The following is a 19,270-nucleotide window of genomic DNA, read 5'->3' on the forward strand; positions in this document are numbered from 1 at the left end:
TATCATGCCTCCACACATGAACTCTTCCAAACTCTGTGAGAAATAAAAGTCAGTGCCAAGATATGACAAACAACCTCTGCGTAGGGTCCAGCAGGAGTCTGGACCCAAGCCCCATGGGATTATTGGCTCACTAAAATGAAGATGCATATTTCACATTTTGTGCCTGGTCCTTCCTTTTTTATTTGGCCTCTTACAGTTCAGTGTTCTGTCTTACAGCTGCTATAAATTCCCCCTAAACACTACAGGCATACTTCTTAAGCCCCTAAATACACTACAGTTTCTTTCCAGATCAGAACTTGCTAACCAATGCAAATTCTATATGCTAAATGAGACCTTGACCTAGAACCCTCTCTGGTTAGAGCTGCAACCACTACAACGATAATGCAATTAATCCCTCTCCTGGATTCTTGTTTTCTCCAACAACCCTAAGGTTCTGCTGCTTGGGTTGATCCTGTTCACTTAAAATCCTCAGAGCAGGAATTACTTTACTAAGAAATCCCACTGAGTACAAGCAATACTTGCAAACCCAGCCAGCAGTGAAAACAGAATTGGAAAATTAATCATTCTGTAAGAATGAGCAGCAAAAATATTATAACTAATCTTACAAAACTCTGGGGGGTGGGGGAAGCATCTTACAAAGAAAATAAAGTCCCTATTAAGGAAAATCTGAAGAACTTTTATTTTGGCAATAAAGTCAGTCCCATAATATGAGTTAACAGAAATATGAGTAACAGAAGACAAAATGAAAGGAGTAAGATGAACATGTTTTACAAACAGATCATGTGAATCTGCTTGTAGATAGGGCTAGGAACCCATAGAGAAGGAAGTAACAGAAGAAACTCTTAATTCTAGAAAATGTTACTATCAACACAGACTGTTGCCCAGTCAAGGCTGCGTTAAATTCTTGATCCTTTGATCTTGATCAAAGACTTAATAGAATTATGATTAGGTTTTTCTTTCATTTATATAATGAAAAGGGGGGTGCATATTAGAGGGGAGCATAGAGTAGGTGATTTGGGAAGTCTGTACCTTCGAAGTACCTTAGCCAATGGGGAGAAGGAAGAGGGAGATGCAGTCAGGAACTTAGGAGAAGAAGGGGGCTGCATCCCCCAACAATTTGGGAGATCCCATGGGAAAGGCCATGGCCTTTATTTGAATAAAGTTACAGGACTTCTCCATCTTCTCTGTGGACATAAACCTCTGGCATCTTGGATTAATTTTCCCGACACCTGGGAGACACACTGATTATTTATTTCAGACTTGTACAAACCTCAGTGTTCCAAGGTATACCACAAATCAAGCACATCAACTATCAAAAGTTTTTTACTATTTATACAATTTAGCAAACTAAGGAATTAGTGTTCATTCGCTGCAAGTGATATAGTTCCCTTATTAATTAGTCTTCTATCTTCTCTTAGTTCATGATTGCCTCACTTCTCATGCTAATCAGTCAACAAGCTCAGTCTTTCTCTTCTTTGGGTGGGTGGTTTCCTTTGGTCCCTAGCCATGAGCCGGTGGCCACAATCTGCCCCTGCCATAAATCACCTTTTATCCTGTCAGAGCCGAGTTTGCTTTATCAGTTTCTTCCTTCTCTTGGGGGTTCCGCCGGATATCTTTGAAACCATTATCAGCAGTCCATCCTTCTCGCCTGGTATCATTAACCTCTCCCAAGGTCTGCGAATACCGAAGCATATCGGGCCCAAGACCTTAACAAGGCAATGCTACCGAAAAGTCATCTGTATTTCTGACACAGGCTACTCGCCTGTTACCCGCTATCCACCTCACGGATTAATTAATCTATTTTCTCGTTGATTAGGCCAGATACACAACAAATCCCACCCTTTCTTGAGAAGACTTTTACACAGCCAGTATTTCACTGCCCCGGCCGCGGGGCGGGTCCCGCGGCCATGGCGGGCCCGTGAGGCGGAGGAGCGGCGGCGCCTGCGCAGTGCTGCGGAAGGCGCCCAGCCCCGCCCCAGCCCCGGCCATGGCCATGGCGAGGCGCGCCGCGAAGGGGCTGCTGCTGCTGGAGGCGGCGGGGCTGCTCGGCGCCCTCCTGCTCTACCGCGCCATGGACCGCAGCCAAGGTGCGGCGGGGCTGCCTGGGGCCGCGCTCCGACCGGGACGGGGGGGCGGGGGTAGGGCAGGGAAGGCTCCTCCGCGCGGGGTTTTGTAGGGAAATCCTGCCCGTGGGGTCGGGAGTTCGGCTTGGGTGAGTGCAGGCGCGCAGGGGTGCCCTGCTGGGCGCACCCCCTGGGGTTTACCTCTGAAGAACGAGCTGCTGTTGTAGTTTTACAAACTCAAGCCCTCCTCCGGAGAGGGGGGGCAGCAAGCGACCGCACCGGGAACAAAGAGGAATCCTGCGCGGTTTTATGGGATCGGCACCGGGCCCCATAAGGATTTAAAAGGGAGAGAGGCTGTCCGCAAATGAGGCAGGAATTGCTGAGTCCTGTTTCAGGCACCTGCTGAGCCCTTAAAGGGATGCCCCGGCTTTGTCTGGGTGTCGCAGCCTTTGCGATTTGACATTTCCCAGGCTGGCAGGAGGCGGCCAGCGTCGTCTCCCGATTTTTTAAGCTTCGGTTCCTCAGGTCTCTTAGACTGACAACTCCGTGCCCAGGTAACAGAGCACCCGTTGTAATGAGCAAATAAAAAGCAAAGCACCCATTTGGTTACTACAAGGAGGTTTGCTCCGCAGAGCGGTACTTTGCATGCAGGGCTCTGCAGGGTGCAGCACAGATCTGTCTCCCTCCTGGAAAAGAGCCTGTCCTGCTACCTGCAGGGTCAGGGTGAGCCAAAAGGCAGCGGCTGCTTTGGCTGGGAGGGCAAGAACCCACCCGTTTCAGCAGTAGTGTGGTCTGCATAGCAAGCACAAGCTGAGCTTCACCTACACATCAGTTTGCATCTGTTTTCCAGGATCCAGATGATGTCGGGCTCTTAAAATTTCAGCCATCTTTGCACTTTTATTAGAAAATACATAGAACAAAAACATGGAGGAGATGCTTTCAGTCTATTGTAACTTGGCACTGGGCATTAATCTTTGAGGTTTTTCCTCCTATTTTGCATTTTTAATATGCATTTGCATATTTTCTATAATTGCAGTTTTGTAAGGTACAGTGAGCCAATCTCAGTGAACTCAAGAGTGCAGTTTTTACTGCTTTCTTTGTGTTAGTATTAGAATAGTTAACATCTTTTTATGAGCTGCTGTAAATAATTAAAATAGCATAAACCTGTTGCTCTACTGGGTTGTCAGAGCAGCCCGTGGAACAATTCAGTGAACATCTAAATCTGCATAAGGAAACAAAGCAGTTTTCCCTGGTTTTATTTGCTTGTCAGTCTATGAGAGGCATGCAGCTTCCTGTGAATCTGTAGGTTGGACTTGGTTATCACAGTTCTGAGGAAGCTCAGAAAACACTGTGATGATAGGGCTGCACATATGAGTTAACCTGAATACAGTCTCTGACATTATTTTTAAAAAATAAATTCCTATCACATTATTTAATGGTGGCTGTAACTAAAGAGCTCAAACAAATTTCAATAAATCTAGTTAGAAAAATAGTGTGTTTAATTATTCATCTTAATATATGCTGGGAAACTAACTGTGTTTTTTCTTTCTTGTCAGATTTCAGATACACAATGCAGAAGAGGTTTCCATCAATTCTGGAAGGTGGGTTTGTAGTCATCGCTGGCTTCAGAAGGGATGGCTGAAGCTTCTGTTGCATCTTAATATATAAAACTGATCTTAGGATGGCTTAAACTTTCCCCAGGAGACACTGCAGAAGTTTTTATTGTTAAGGCATGGAGAGTGAGACTGTTTGATAGAGACCTCAGAATTGGAGGGTTACACACTGAATAAAACTAACTGCGAAGGGGCTGCTTGTCAGATATGTCTAACTTAGAGATGACATGGATTTTCCTGTTTTTCAGTTTATTACAAATCCAATGAGTGGTCTGGAATTCATGGCATAAGGGAGAATGACCAGATGACATGGTTAAGCAGCAAGAACTGAAGTAAGAAAGACATGTGATTAAATAAAAAACTATTTAAAAATAATTATTTTTAAAATGCCCATGTAGAGACATCCACTTCATCGTCTTGATTTCTTGCCTTTGTACTTGTTTTTCAGCCCTCTGTGCCTGAACTGTTTCTTCCTTTTGATGATGCTTTTCACATCCCTGTTGTGAAGCCACTTGTCACGCTCTATTTCCCACTGGATCTGTTTGACATCTGTAGGAGGAAAGGTGAGAAATAAGGAGCCGATGGATACCTCTGACCATGATGTGGCAATACAGATGAATCATGTAAAAGTTCAAACTTGACTACTGTATTTATAAATAAAGTGAAAACTGCCCTTTTTTTGAGAAAGCTGTGGGTTTTTTCATTTCACAAAACAAACCCTACCATCTCAGAGTTTTAGACATTGCTTTGTGTTTTACTAATGCTAGACACATTTGCTTTGGGACCAGTGTTTTAGTGCTCCTAACATTTTTCAAGTGACACCAGCAAGACTTGTAAAAGCTTTACAAAGCTTTATTCAACCAGCATATATACATGTAATTCATTAGAATTATTTTGGGAAAACTACTTTCTGCTTTACTGATACTGCAAGGAGACAGTTTCAATAGGCAGGTAAAGACAGCAATGCTTCATGCCTTCCCTTCCCAAGGAATCAAGGACACTTTACCTGAGTAGAATTCACACAAATGCTTGAGAAAGAGCTCCTGTCTGTCTCTATTTACATTTTAAAGAGCAATGACAGCCTCTCTCTCCCTCTTTTCTGAAGCCTTATTCACTCCACCACTCCCAGTTAATATTCAGCGCTGAGCATCTCGCAGTCACTGGAGAAAACTCACATCTCTAATGTTGAGCTACTGTCCCTGCTGTGTGGTTTCTGAACCTGTATTCGTTAAAGGTGGTTCATCTTTTCACATACAGAACCTGAAGGGAAAGAAGTGAGTTTCAGCATTACAACTTCCTGCTACTTGCAGCATGTACTTACTTGCATTATCGCTGTTGGCCATGGCGTTTATTCCGATGTTGTCAAACTTAGACCCAGCATTTTCATCCAGCAGACAGCCAAACTTTAAAGAGAGAAATTTTAGCATTGTGTTACAAAGCAACAGGTAAAATGCTTGATCACTTTTTGTTAAGCACTGATCAAACTCACCTCCTCTGCAGATGCCAGTATACCAGCATCTTGGAGTTTTCTCTTCTTTCCTCGCCTGGATCCTTCAGACAAAAAGTATTATTCTTTTAAGACACAACTTCAAGTTCCCAAAGACTCTAAAACCAAGTTTTACCATGTTTTAAATTTTTAGCTTTTCTTAGTGAGACCATCTGAATTAGCTATGTTGAAAACCATTGTTTCCTCACCTTCCCTAAAAGACAAGGAAAAAAGGGTTTCCAACCAAGCGTTAAATAGCACAAATCTCTGCATCAGGTGTAAAAGATCCACAAACCACCAGTACAACTTCAGCCTTCTTCAAAATTCCTCCTTCAACTCTCATCTCTTCAACAGCAGATTGTTACTCTGAATTATGCTGGTTGGGGAAAACCTCCTTTTCATTTATGGTTTATTCAAATCTGAACCTAGATCCAAAATGTGATTATCTACTCTAGTAAATCCCTGTATTCCAAAGGTTTTTGAACTATTTTATGTATTAAGCTTTCATGTCAGTGTTTTCTTACCTTCAAGTGATCCTCCAAAATTCGTATCTTTCTTTTTCTTGCCCTTTTTACTGACAGATTTCAGTTGCTTGTCATTGTTTGAGTCTGATGGGAAAAAAACCCAAATACAACACTGTCCAATTTTCACACCATGTACATATATTTAAAGTGCAGCAGAGACTAAAATTCCTTTTTAGGCGTATTTGTCATAATGGTCCAAGTCTTTAAATGGCACTTCACACAAGCAAATCTAATATTTCCTCAAGCTCCACAATTAAAAATTGGTCTGTGGTGTGCTGTTTTTTATGTTTTTTTCCACAGCGCCAGAAGGGAATGGTACTATGATACATAAAACACAAAAGCTAAAAGTGGGAGTTAGGTAAACCTCAAATGTCTGTGTGGTAAGTTTGGTGAAACAGTAATGTCATGAAAGATTGGGTTAACAACTGTATGAACAGTTTACCTCCTCTACCATCAGTAATCTTCCTGTGACCTTTAGTTATTCATTGAAATACTCCATTAATCTCTGTTTTTCCAACCATATGTACTGTATTCTGTGTAAACTGTGCTTTTCAGGTGAAAAAATAAAACTGCATGTAGAAGAATCAGTTACTACTACAGTGGTAATAAAAACTTGAGTGCATAGCTGTATTGCAAGAGTAAGCTGTTAGTTGTGAGACAGCTATTTCATTAAAAGTTGATTCATCTTTAAAAAATCAGCATTAACTATGCCTAAAGAAATACAAAAATTATCAATGACCAGATTTTTTTTTTTCTTCCTGAGCTCTTTTAATATTTCTGCCTACTGAAGCCAGTTACTTGTGTATAAAGCTACTGCTGTTATGCCAATTTTCAGCAAGAAAGAAACAAGTCTCATTTAGAAGTTTTTATACACAGAAGCCTAATTCCCACTCTCGCCTAGGAGACTGTGCCAGGAAATGAGAGGAGGACTTGTCATTTCCTTGCTTAAAAGCCAAACTTCCCACCTGGATAACTAAAGTGGAATTTGCATATGTAGTTACATATTAGATAACCTGTTTTTAAAGCTTTTTCTTCTTGTTTTTCCATAACAAATGGCACTTTACCTAGGTCGTTATCATCTTCAGACACATCCATAAATACACCTCCCTCTTCATCCATATCATCTTCAAAGTCTTCCTCCATACTTCCTAAGGAGACTTCCTCATCATCCAGATCGCTGAAGTTGTCTTCATCATCAGAATCCTCCCAGTCAGCACCAGATCCCTCTCCACCTTGGCCTTTCTTGCCGCCTTTGGGATTTTTTTTTATATTACTAAAAGAAGATGTAACAAGCTTAGCAATCCATCTGGAAAAATACTGTTTGCATCTAAAATGACATGTACCTGCTGCCAAACACTATATTAGGAAAGTTCAACATCATTGCAAACTACTGCAAATGTAGACTGCAACCTAAAATATACGTATTATACACTCAGGTGTGTTTTCAACATTAGTACAGGCAGTTGTATTATAGAAGTCAACTATTTTACGAAGTTCTGGAGAGAATCCTATTTTGAAATTAGTAGAAATGACAGCTTCCGTATTTAATCTCTCTGTGTTTGCTCCTTTTCAGAAAGTCTTTTCTATAAAACACACGAATTATGTTCTGTTAAACACCAGTCAAGATCACAGAAATGTTTCAGGTTTCACCGGGAGTTTAGATTTTGATTCTGCTGTCACCTCAAGGGAAAAAGTCTGTGTGCAAATTCAAACACTGCATTATAGATACTTCGAGTAAAACAGAAGCTAGTTAACCATTTATGATTAGACTCAATGAACCTAAAGGTCATTTCCCACCTAAATGAGAATTTATTATTTTTTTTATTAATTTTTTATTCATGTTCATTATGATTTTGAAAGTGCTGACTTCAGGAGAACTGAGCTCTGTGACTCTGGATCTCACAAACCTGATTAACTGTGTTAAGTCCAGTAACAACCAGTCCTTATGGCAACAGTGCCATTATGCCTCATACTGCTTTTGTACTTGGTAATTCTCAAATAGAAACCTGAGACAATGAAAAACAAGATTTTGCACTGCTTACTGAGTTGCTCCATTGTATAAAACAATCAATTAATTAATTAAGATAATACAATACTACAGGTCTTATTTAAGGACTGCAAATATCCCAAGGTCATAAGGAACGATTACGGGACATGCAGCAAACCTGCATTACTCAAGTGTAAAACTGATAGTGCCTTTTTTGCAAGGTGATACTCTGAGTCATTCTGAAAAAGGTCTATCTAGTTTCACGGAGTAAAACTCTATGCAGAGTAAGAACTAATCTGAAGTCTTACCCAGCAAAATCAAGGTCATCCTGACCCACAACAGCATTATCAGCAGCTTCAAAAGTATCTAGGGAGAAACAAAATTGTTATTACTACAAAGAAATATGCAACTCACTGTATCCAGCAAGTACATGGACCTGTTGGAGCAAGTCCAGAGGAGGGCCACAAAGATGACCAGAGGGCTGGAGCACCTCTCCTAGCACTGAAGTTGTTCAGCCTGGAGAAGAGGAGGCTTCAGGGTGACCTTATTGCAGTCTTCCAGTACCTGAAGGATGCTATAAGAGAGCTGGAGAGGGATTTTTTCCAAGAGCATGTAGTGACAGGACAAGGGGGAATGGCTTCAAACTGAGAGAGCTTAGATTAGGTATTAGGAAAAAATTCTTTACTGTGAGGGTAGTGAGGCACTGGAACAGGTTGCTCAGAGAAGCTGTGGATGTCCCATCCCTGGAAGTGCTCAAGGTCAGGTTGGACGGAGCTCTGAGCAACCTGGTCTTGCGGAAGGTATTCCTGCCCATGGCAGGAGGAATGGAAGGAGATGATCTTTAAGGTCCCTTCCAGCCCAAGCTATTCTCTGATTCTGGCATTGCAAAATACCTAATTTTCAGACATAGGGTAATTATTTTAAGCTTCTGAATTTATGAAGCAAATTTTCATTAGAGATACTAACAATAAAAGACAAATGCAGTTAGTAACAGATTCTTCTCATAACTAAGACCATTAATTGAGTCACTAAGAAACCTAATAGAAGAATGTAGAATTCTCTCAAAATACTGTCCAAAACAGTTATGGAGAGTTAACTAGATTTTTTTTTAAATACATTTAAGTACAATTTGAAATAACAAACTAACGGACATTTTCTGGTACGCTAACAAATTTAAATTCTGGAACAAGTCATACACTAATTCCAAAGCAAAGTACATACTACAGGGAGATCTAAGGCTACTGCAGAAGTTTGCCAGTGACCTTACTGAACTCATAACCTCATGAAAGACACTAGAAACAATGAGAGAAACTATAAGCAAGACTGAAAAAGGCCAAGCAGTAAAGAAAAAATAGAGGCAAATGTTGCATGCTGCTAGAAAAGGTTACTCAGACTACATTAGGAAAAGAACAGAAGGGCATGAACTGCCAGTCATGATCTTACACTAGTGTAAGTTCAAAATCAGACAATTTCCAGCCACTCAAAGAAGCTGACTACTGCAGTGGTGGGAGCAAGGCCTCTTTTACAGCCACATGGCTGCCTCACACCGCAGACACCAGGAACTGCTGTCTGCAGTAGCACAAAGAGCAACTGCAAAGCCAGTTTTCTACCACTCCCATATTCCTCTCTCTGGTTCTTTTACACAATATGAATGAAATAAAGGATAAATTAGTAATCTGAAAAATCTAGGAATACGGGGATAGTTACTGCAAGGAAGAACACAGCCTTACCCAATGCTCTTTCAAATTCATCATCATCCACATCTTCCACACTTTCTTCATCATCCAGACGCTTTTGTTTCTCTCTCTTCTTATCAAACTTTGAATAAAATCTGAAATAATATATTGCTCTCAGACACAAAATCACAGGGGATGATTTTAATGACTTTTTAAATTAAAAACCTGCAAATTGTTTCCCATGTATGTTGCCAGTTGAAAACTGTAAGTGGTGGTTTCAAACACACCTAAAATCAAGAGATTTGTACTTTCTTTGTTTTTCAAAAAATCAGACTGTAATAGTTAAAGAATAAAATTTCACTGGCCAAAGGTGGCAGAAGTTATTTTTAACATAACGAATTTATAAAAGACTACAACAAAGATATAAATATCTGCCTTAGACTGAGAAGGAAGGATCAAATTCAACTTGAACAAAATTGGGAAAAAACAAATAAGAACTTCACCCATCAAGTTTTATTAAATTTTCTCACACAGCCCTCTTCTTTTGGGTCTTAGTTCTTTTTGTCAACTGTTTTCACCTTCATTTCATGTTAAAGAACCATCAAACACAGAAGACAATTTTCACCATATACAAAAGAGTACTTTAAATGTGTAATCACAGTTTCAGCAATCTTCAATGTAACAATACTGTTAACTTCTCAGACAGGGGCATGTTTTTAAGATGCTTTTCTTTAATCTCAAAACTAAACCCACTATTTTATTTTATTTATTAGTAGTATATTCCTCAATATTAGACACAGGTAACCAGTATTTTAATCTAATAAAGACAAATCTTTGCCAATGCATATCACTTCAATTTTCGTACTACAACTGCATTTTTTATATTGTAATCTCAAAGGAAATTCAAAGAAACAGAAAGAACTTGAAGTAATAAAAAAGTAAACACTCTGAAAAGTAGCTCCTCTGATTTTCTTTTGTTTTGTTCCATTTTAATAAGCTTTGATGCTAACAACATAAGCCATATATGCCAGCTTTCATTATATATACCTCTAATTAAGAGGTAAGAATTACAACCCACAAGATACGCATCATTACCCATTACTTAAGGCTTCTCTATTATAATGTCAGCTTACTTAATTTATTTAATCTACAAGCCCCAATTGCCTTTGTTCATAGGTGATATTCTTTCCCAAGCACTTTTAACAAATGTTAAAATTGTGTCCAAGAAAAGCACTATCACTCAAATTAATCAAAATTTGCAAACACTTGAAATACCAGAGGATATTTACAAAATGCAGTGGGTTTTAATGGCATTGCATTAAAAAAAAAAAAATTAAAATGCACGTTCACAAGTATTCCATTACCTGTGAAAGAACACTTCATCCACTGGGATTTTGCTTTCATCTTTGGCCCGGAACTCCTTACTGTTGACTGCAAAAACAAAAAAAGAACTGATTTTATCCCAAGTTGAAATGCTGGTTATTCTTTCCAGAGGTTAAGCAGCACACACAGACAGAAGCATGGCATCCTCCATTCAATAATGGGGAGTTTATCTAAAAATCTCTTCAAACTAACACAGTGCATATACTTTACTCCTGTGTGCAGTATGGAAAAGACCCTGTGGAAAAACTCAAGTGGCACATCCCTAACCAGGTTCTCAGTTATGTATCAGAAAGGCAGGGGGATACAATCACCTAAAGCAGGCATACATTTAAAATAGTAACAGGAAAGAAGGCAGGGACTAAGATGAACTTGCTGCCATGCAGTAAAACACTGTCATTACTTCCACCCAGCACTCCCTGGCAGTAGAAATGCTTGTCAGGAGCTGCAGAGCAGGACCATGCGCCAGCTGAGCACAATGAGGAAGGGATCAAGCCTCAACCCACCTCCATTTCTGAGGAATTCAGGCAAAATATGACACTACAACAGCAGATCAACTAGGCTAATGACCAGGTTCCCTATGGAGGAGCTTTTTACCCTCTCACATTCCCCTTCCCTCCTCCTCCTCAGAAGTAAATCAAAAGAAGAAAGCTACAGATTATCTCAGTGGGCACAGATTATAATAATTTCTAAGTGACATGGGTCCAAGTTTCTGAACACACACTCACAGATGGACTCTTCAAATGAACAGTAGAAGGTACCAGAGGATTTGCAATCTCAGCTTCCTACACCTCAGCAGACATCATGCAACAAATGCAGACTTTTGGAGCCATATTAATATATCCATATTTTTGTATCGTGTCTTATTTCTGAAACACTTGAATTCCCCAAATTCTGTCCTAAATCTTCAGTATGCCCCTTCAATTCAGAATAAGCTAAAGAATGTGACAAAGTGTATAGGATAAAATTTCTATTTTAAGCTTGACCAGCCATAAAACTAACCATAAAAGTACATCAGTACTTACCAATCTGCATAACTAAAACCTCTTTGCAACACAACAGACCCAAAGCTGGTGGAAATTCCCACATCCCTGGGAATGCTACAGAGACTCTGCCACAGAAGATGGTACCTCTTCTGTCCTCAAACAGCATGTTTTACTGATAGTTTGCTCTGGTTTTTTAACAGCTGGTTCTTACACCAAATCCTACTCTTGATTGTTGGCAACAGTGGGACTGGACAAAAGGCAGCTTATTTCTGGAGGCAGGAAGATTCTTAGCAAAATAACAGTGCCAAAGATACCTTACACTCATCCTAACAACAGTTGCAGCTGTGGCATTGTATGGAGTAATCCATATCATTTAATGAAAGAACTTTATGTGATTTAAGTAATTATACAGAACCATTTTTCTGGTATTTTAAGCCATTTTTCAATCATAATAAACAGAATAAAAATGGATATAGAATAAATGACTTTCTCTACATCATTTTTTTCTTCAAATGATTCAACAGATCCAAAGTTCCATCTGTGCAGATTCCATACATCCTTACAAGAAGATGAGGTCTAATCCTGAAAATCAGTCATGACCACTGCACTCCTGATGGATGGCACTTTCTTTTATTGCTAAGACAAACAGTGTAGATAGTGCAGGTGACACATCTGCATCAACCAAACAAGGATTTTTCAGTCATCATAATCTTAACTGGACTTAAAGGGCTGACTTACCTGCAAGATTCTGCATAACCTTCATAAACTGCTTCTTTTTTGGCTGCATTACCACACTGCTGGTGTTTTCTGTATCAGAATATAAATCAGAGAGGAATTTTTATTTTATTACTTTTATTTTATGTTTAGGAGTGGCTAAAAGACCAGCGGGTCTATTGTTATTATTTTATTAAAATAAAATAATTTAGTTTATGTTAGGAGAGGCTGATAGACCAGTGGGTTGTGCTGCCATCCATAATGACCTCAAGAGGCTGGAGAAATGGGGTGACAGAAACCTCCTGCAGTTTAACAAGGGGATGGGCAAAGTCCTGCACTGAAGGAGGAACAACCCCATGCACCAGTATACACTGGGGGCTGCCCAGCTGGAAAGCAGCTTGGCTAAGAAGACCCTGGTAGTCCTGATGGACACCCAGCTGACCGTGAGCCAACACTGTGTCGCTGCAGCAAAGGCTGATGGTTTTCCTGGCACTTGTTAGATCACACTTGGAGCCCCGTGCCCAGGTCTGGGCTCTCCAGTATAAGGCAGACATGGGTATACTGGAGAGAATCAAGTGATGGATCACTAAGTTGATGAAGAAGACTCCACTTCCTCAACACTTGGAAACACTTTTTCACTGCGATGGCAACTGTGTGCTGGCACAGGTTGCACAGAGGAGTCTCCACTCTTGGAGACATTCAAAAGCCATGTGGAAAGTCTGCTCTGGGTGCCTCTGCTTGAGCCCATGACTTCAGAGGTCCCTTCTAGCCTCAACCATTCTCTAGTGTTTACATCTCCCTATCCCTTGTTTGGTCCTGCCAAGTGAGCAGTTCTGCACTGCAGGTGTGAGGGGCAGCAGGATGTGACTGTCAGATGGCTCCAGGCTGCAGACATCTCTCTTGCAGCCCTGAAGATTGATCTCACTCCTCTGTTCCACCACATGCACCCCAAATACTTGACAAGGCTAATCTCAGAGAATGAGAATTTGGACAGCACCTATAACCAAGATCACATGGTAGATCACAGAGAAGTGCCTACCTTTGCCTTTGCTGAGTTTGGGATTTCTATACACGAAGCGATCCAAGAATCTCATTAACGTGAAATCCTGCAAAGGATCACCGGAGTACTGAATGTGATTTCCCTGAAAGGAAAAAGCCAAAAACCGTTAAGGTCTTCATTTCAGAAAGACACCATCTAAACACAGAGGACTCAATCAATTCAAGAATAACATAAAGACTCGGGGATACTATACCACATAACCCTGACCAGGTTCTTCTTTTAGCAATTTCACTATTTTCTTAACTAAACCACACCTCTTTTGCTTTGTTTCAGTGAGAAACTGCCTTGCAATGTACCGTGCTAACAGCAGTTAACACTCAACATCATTTCAATACGATATATTCAATTAAAAAATACGTATTTTAAATACATATTTGTTAAAGTTTGAGTGGTTTTGGCATGGTGCCACAAAAGTATTTTTTAAAAAAATATTCCTATAGTAGGATTCCCCACATTAAAAAAATAAATTAAAATATACAAAAAACTCTAATAAAGCTTTAAGAACCATATAATACCTACATTTCTACAAAATTAAAACTTTTGTGAGCAGTCTCCTTTATACATTCCATGAAAAGCTTGGCATTTGAGAATATGATAGAGTTCTGCAGAGCTGCTAGTCACCCACAAAGTGCAAGGAGACTTTAAAATGTACTTTTTCAAATGGCAAAAGACACAATGAAAAATATCAAACTTCAAAGCAACAAGCTAGCAAAATCACTTACTTCTAGAATTGTTTTTGCAAACAGGGCCACAGAAGGATGAAAATGTTCAGAAAGCTGAAAAACACGAGTCATTCATTTACCTCTAATTAAAAAATACGTTGTAAGACCACTTTGTGACTTATTAAATAACAGACATACACATAGTAGTGCAAGGCTGATGAAGCACTTTAACAACTGAAGAACTTCAAGTTCTAATCTTTTATTTGCATTAAATACATTTTCACTTACCATTTTACTTAAGTCAACACTAAAAAGCTTTAATGATCAAAGCTAAGATCCAATAGTAAAAAAAATATTAATATTGTCCAAATCTCCACTTTAAAAATTCTATTCCCTACTCAAGAATATCAGTATTGTATGGAACAAGCTTAAAGCTGAACAAAGTGTTAGCTTCAACCTTTCTGTTGTTACTCAAGTAGCTACTTCAAGAATAACCAAGTTCTTTTTCCTCTCTGCATACAAGGGCCACGCTTATAAACACAGCAAACACAATGCAAGGAAGTCCTACCTTCTTCAGTTCCCAAAGGCTTGTACTTTCAGCACCACAGTATAAAGGACTTCGGTGCATAGGATCATAGGAAGCTCCACTCTTCCCACCTGAGGGGTGGAGGGCAGCAAGACAGATTTTCTCCAGCAACTTTATAAGAATATTACTCTCATTTCCCCACAACAGTAATGCTGCCCATCACTCCCAGCTGGATATGCCAGGGGTTTATCTGGCAACAGGAAAAGGCTGCCCTTCACAGTGTATGAACAGGTGCACAGGCTGAGTTCCTGCCTGCTCCCAAGGAAGGCCCTGAAAAGCCCTGGCCTGTTCCAGATGCCTTCAGGGAGGAGTGAAACTGGGCACAAGTTCAAAGCTGGACAAACTGCTCTAGCAGGCTTCACAAGCCAGAGAGCAGCTACACATTCTAACCCTGGCTACACTGCTCAGAAGGTTTGAACATGGAAGCAAAGAATTCCAAACCTGTTGACAGTTAAGGCACAAATAATGTGTTTATTACAAACTGCAGCAAGTGAAATACACTAGCCATAGTGTCTTTTCATCACTGCTGAGGTAACAGATAAATTGCTCTGACTGGTTGCTTTCAACCAAGCTTCAATTTAAAAACTAAAAATAATGTTTTAATCACTTAACCTTACAACTCCTTTTGATCAACGTGTCACTGTTATGGACTCTTAGCTGTTAAATTATATATTTCCTTGCTGATTTACCTCCCATATTCAGATGATGCACCCACGAGGCTGATGAATTTGAATTGTTTGTTTTAGCAGAACTTTCCATTGTACTTCTCTTTTCATCTTCTACTTCTTTGTCAGTGTCCACAAATTTTTCCCCATCCTCTTCAGCCTCTTCTTGATCCTTAAAGCACTCTTCATCATCTGACTCCTAAAAATCAAAAAACATTAGCAAACAGCTTTTCCTTTCCAGATTTACTCTGATTTTTTAGAAAAATGCTCATAAAATTCTTGAGGTTTACAAAAAATCTAAACAAAACATGGTTGATGTTTAAGAAATACAGACTTTTGTCCTTGGTATAGCACTTAAAATTGAACTTTACTGCTTAGAACACAACTATAATGGTCCCTCCCCACTCAAGAAACATCTTAACAAATGATTATTAATAAAAAGGTTCAGAAAAGGTGCCCATGGAAACAGCTCTTACTGAAAAAGCAATGAGATAAAGAATTCATCTTATACCACATGATCCTGTAACTGGACCCTTAGCTCTGGTTTTACTTTCAGAAGCTCAGACAGAAGGTACAGGGTTCCACAAATGAAGGGTGGCATTTGTCCACAAGTGACTTGAAGTAGCCTCTTCACAAAGGCCTTCACACGCCGCAGCACAACATCTGCCTTCAGAGACTTATAGATGAGATTTAGGAACATGGATGGCTTTGAGCACGTTGCTAAAGCAGGATCTAGAAGCTTCCTGTAGGAGAAATTTTGCTGATTCTCACAATGCACACAGGAGAAAAACTGCTATTAACAACAACTATTGACATTTTTCAGAGTGCCATCTAAAAAAACAGTGACAGTTTGTTCCTCAGTACTCAAAACCATTAAGATCAATCCTGAACTGTCATATATATCCATGTTTCTGGATATATATATGAGACACTAAAGATTAAAAAAAAATTAAAAGCTGCCCCAGTAAACAAAATATTGCAAGAAAATAAGAGGAAACAGTTCAACTGAAAACAGTTTCAAAACTTGAGACAGTCAGTGTTAAGAAACTAATCTGATTTGTTCATATGTTTGAAAAAACAAAAAGCAAATGGTTAAAAAGCAGCACACTTCACAATCAGATCAGACATTTGTACTGGCAAGTTCATTTTCTACTCCAATTTTTTTCCAGGCTGCCAGGCACAGTAAGGCCCTTAAGGACACCACACATTCTCAGGGAACCTGAATTCCCTTTTCAAAAAAACCAGTAACTTCCCCTTGATCATCTAAACAGAAGCCTGTAAGGATCCTAAAAAGGGTCTAAATAAACAGCTGGGACAAGAAAAAAAAGTAGTATTTTTATAACACGAGGCTTTCCAGCTACACAAATTAAATAATCTAAAAAATGTAAGACAATATTCCTGCTCCTCAAAATAAGGGAAAAAAAATAAAGGAAACAAGATTTTAGGTTATTTACAGGCATAATTTACAGGCCAAATTACTTGTAAAGGTGATTTCAGAAGAAATAGTTATTAATTAGTTTCAAGTAACATGGGGAAGTAAAGCAAGCCACCACAAGAGAAATGCACACATGTTCTCAGGACATATGACTGTCTTTTGTTTTTATGCTCATGTTAAATAAAAGAAATCACATGGATTTTCTTCCAGCTCCTACAAAACGTCAGAAATTGTAGCCAATGAAACAAAAAACTAGTAAGATCTTAAAAGCAAAGTGTTTTGACAACTTTAAATTAATGGTGACTACCTCTTAAAATAAAATTTATATAAAAATGCAAACCTGCCACTTACTTGTACAGTGCTGCATAGTACCTGTCCGATACAGTCTGCTGAGAGTCCATCACTTGAAACAGCAGCATCAGGGCCTGGACACTGGTACTGAAGTTCACAAGGTGCAGAACTTTGAACAAGGTGTTCATTTGCTCTTTCACTTTCTCATCACCGGTCTCAGCGTAAGGGTAAGCTCTGTTTACCCCGCAAAGCAGAGCACTGAGCATTTTGGATTCAACATCTTTTTTCTTAATACAGTTCCGGAAAAAGCAGAAGTACAAAGTTATCAGCTTGTTAGCCAAGGCACTTTCCTCATGACTGAGGACTATCTGATTTAGAAAGCAGATAGCATAATACTGAGTTTTCACATTGATGTTTGAGCGGTACAAAAGCCTCTCCACCTCACTGCACACTACTCCCTTCATATTTGGGTGCTTGTGAAGCAATGTCTCTAAAAGATAAGAGGCTTTGGTGGCAATCTTGTTCTGAGGGTCACCCAGTTTATTCACCAGCAGAACCAGAAGAGCTTTCTCCTGCTCGGGCTTGTTACAGAGCAGCTCATGGGAAACTGCCAGCGCTCGGGATTTCGTGGCTGTCAGACAATCATGGCTCATTGTTTCCAAGGCTTGCACGAACTCTGCTATCTGCAGCTTCAGGTGATGCTCAAAGTACCAGAGTATCAGCCGCCTGTCTCGGGAATCCTTGTTTCCACTCGACATCTGCACTATGTTGTTAAGCGGTCGCTGAGAGAAAGACCACAATTTTCGATTGTCTGGTAAGATATCCGTAATGAGAAGCTCCTTGAAAGTATCTAAAGCCATAAGGCTCTGCTGCCTGCTGCCCTTTTTCTTTATGAGGTTTATCAAGTTCTCAACAAATTGGAGACTGTGAACAGCACTGTCCTGGATGAGAAGGGTCATCGCCGCCATCCTGTCAGCCAAGGTACCCGAGGACACAACAGTTTTAATCCATGCTGAAGAGGCCCCCTTCTGATAGTCTGTCTTATTCTTAAACAGGTCTGTCTCATGTTCGTACAGCTTTTGGGCCAGGGCCTTATACTTGGACAAAAGTGTCTGGTTCTGTGGCTCTGGAGAGAACTCGTTGGTGTATTCTAGATCATACCACTTGCCCCCTGGTTTGATCAGGATTGCTTGCCTAGCATGAAATTCAAAATTTTCTTCCAGCCTTTCTTTCTTTGCTGAAGGCTGTTGGCCCCGATCACCACCAGCTTGCTTCTTTTTGCTGTCTTTCACACTGCTTGCCTTCTCCTTTCCTTTTTTTTCTTTTTTCCCCTCCAGGGAAGGATGATTTGTTTCCTTCTTGCTTTTCTCTTTCTTTGGAGGCTTCTCTTTCTCCTTGCTGCCACCATCATCCTCATCCCCCTCCACCACCAGGCAACTCTCTGCATACTTGCGGAGCCCCAGGGAGCTGACGAACGCCTCCAGCTCCCCTTCCTTCAGGTCATCGATCGTGTCCTTCTTGCCGCCGTCCACCATCTCGCCCTCCTCGTCCACGGCACACAGCATGAGGTAATCTTGCTGCGGAGACAGGGCACAGCCGTCACGGGCAGATCTGGTGCAAGGTTTGCCAACACTCCCAAGGGCTCCCCACTGAATCCCTGAATGGTTTGGGTTAGGAGGGACCTTAAGGACCATCCAGTTCATCCCCCCAGCCATGGGCAGGGACACCTTCCCCTAGACCAGCTTGGTCAGAGTCACACGCAGCTTGGGCATCTCCAGGGATAGGGCATCCACAAGTTCCCCGGGCAACCCCTCCCAGCGCCGCACCACCCCTGAGCAAAGAACTTGTTCCCAGCATCTGCGTGGGATCCCGCACACAAGGGCCCGTCCCGGGATGGGGGATCCCGGCCGCCACGTGCCCCACTCCCTCACCTTGGTGCCGCCGAGGCGCAGCACCTCGTCCAGAGTGAACTCTCCCGCATCTCCGCCTTCCGCTTCTTCATCACCGTCGTCGTCGCCCTCCTCCTCGCCGCTGTCGCCGCCCGCCTTCCTCCGGTGCCCCACGCCGAAGTCCCAGAGCGCCATGGCCGCCGTGGCCGCCCGCCGGAAGGGCCCTCGCGCACACGCGTGACGCGCGTCCGGG

General features: G+C 40.9%; 2 protein-coding genes across 2 annotated transcripts; one reads left to right on the forward strand and one right to left on the reverse strand.

Annotated features, from left to right (window-relative positions):
• The first annotated feature begins 1,984 nt into the window (after positions 1-1,984).
• Positions 1,985-4,259, forward strand: CEBPZOS (CEBPZ opposite strand). The gene is made up of 4 exons (XM_062490262.1): positions 1,985-2,087; positions 3,620-3,664; positions 3,925-4,008; positions 4,125-4,259. The coding sequence occupies exons 1-3, from the start codon at positions 1,988-1,990 to the stop codon at positions 4,005-4,007; spliced, it is 228 nt and encodes a 75-aa protein (XP_062346246.1). The 5' UTR covers positions 1,985-1,987; the 3' UTR covers position 4,008; positions 4,125-4,259.
• On the reverse strand, positions 3,540-19,213 carry CEBPZ (CCAAT enhancer binding protein zeta). The gene is made up of 16 exons (XM_062490261.1): positions 19,060-19,213; positions 17,189-18,705; positions 15,914-16,145; positions 15,427-15,601; positions 14,720-14,808; positions 14,212-14,265; positions 13,469-13,571; positions 12,454-12,522; positions 10,714-10,780; positions 9,404-9,504; positions 7,982-8,039; positions 6,751-6,959; positions 5,687-5,770; positions 5,166-5,227; positions 4,998-5,079; positions 3,540-4,225 (listed from the first exon to the last, which is right to left on the reverse strand). Exons 1-16 carry the CDS (start codon positions 19,210-19,212, stop codon positions 4,086-4,088), a joined length of 3,195 nt encoding a protein of 1,064 aa, XP_062346245.1. The 5' UTR covers position 19,213; the 3' UTR covers positions 3,540-4,085.
• Positions 19,214-19,270: the final 57 nt, after the last annotated feature.

This window comes from Cinclus cinclus, chromosome 3 (genome assembly GCF_963662255.1).
Source record: "Cinclus cinclus chromosome 3, bCinCin1.1, whole genome shotgun sequence".
NCBI classification, from domain to species: domain Eukaryota; kingdom Metazoa; phylum Chordata; class Aves; order Passeriformes; family Cinclidae; genus Cinclus; species Cinclus cinclus.

What these genes read in the sequence shown, in the direction of transcription:
- CEBPZOS (XM_062490262.1), top strand. Translation starts at nt 1,988, where the DNA reads ATGGCCATGGCGAGGCGCGCCGCGAAGGGGCTGCTGCTGCTGGAGGCG. An exon ending in CGCCATGGACCGCAGCCAAG is followed by an intron (nt 2,088 to 3,619) that starts GTGCGGCGGGGC and finishes CTTTCTTGTCAG; the next exon opens with ATTTCAGATACACAATGCAG. An exon ending in GTTTCCATCAATTCTGGAAG is followed by an intron (nt 3,665 to 3,924) that starts GTGGGTTTGTAG and finishes CCTGTTTTTCAG; the next exon opens with TTTATTACAAATCCAATGAG.
- CEBPZ (XM_062490261.1), bottom strand. Translation starts at nt 19,212, where the DNA reads ATGGCGCTCTGGGACTTCGGCGTGGGGCACCGGAGGAAGGCGGGCGGC. An exon ending in GCATCATCTGAATATGGGAG is followed by an intron (nt 14,809 to 15,426) that starts GTAAATCAGCAA and finishes TCCACCCCTCAG; the next exon opens with GTGGGAAGAGTGGAGCTTCC. An exon ending in TGAAGATGATAACGACCTAG is followed by an intron (nt 5,771 to 6,750) that starts GTAAAGTGCCAT and finishes TTTTCCCATCAG; the next exon opens with ACTCAAACAATGACAAGCAA.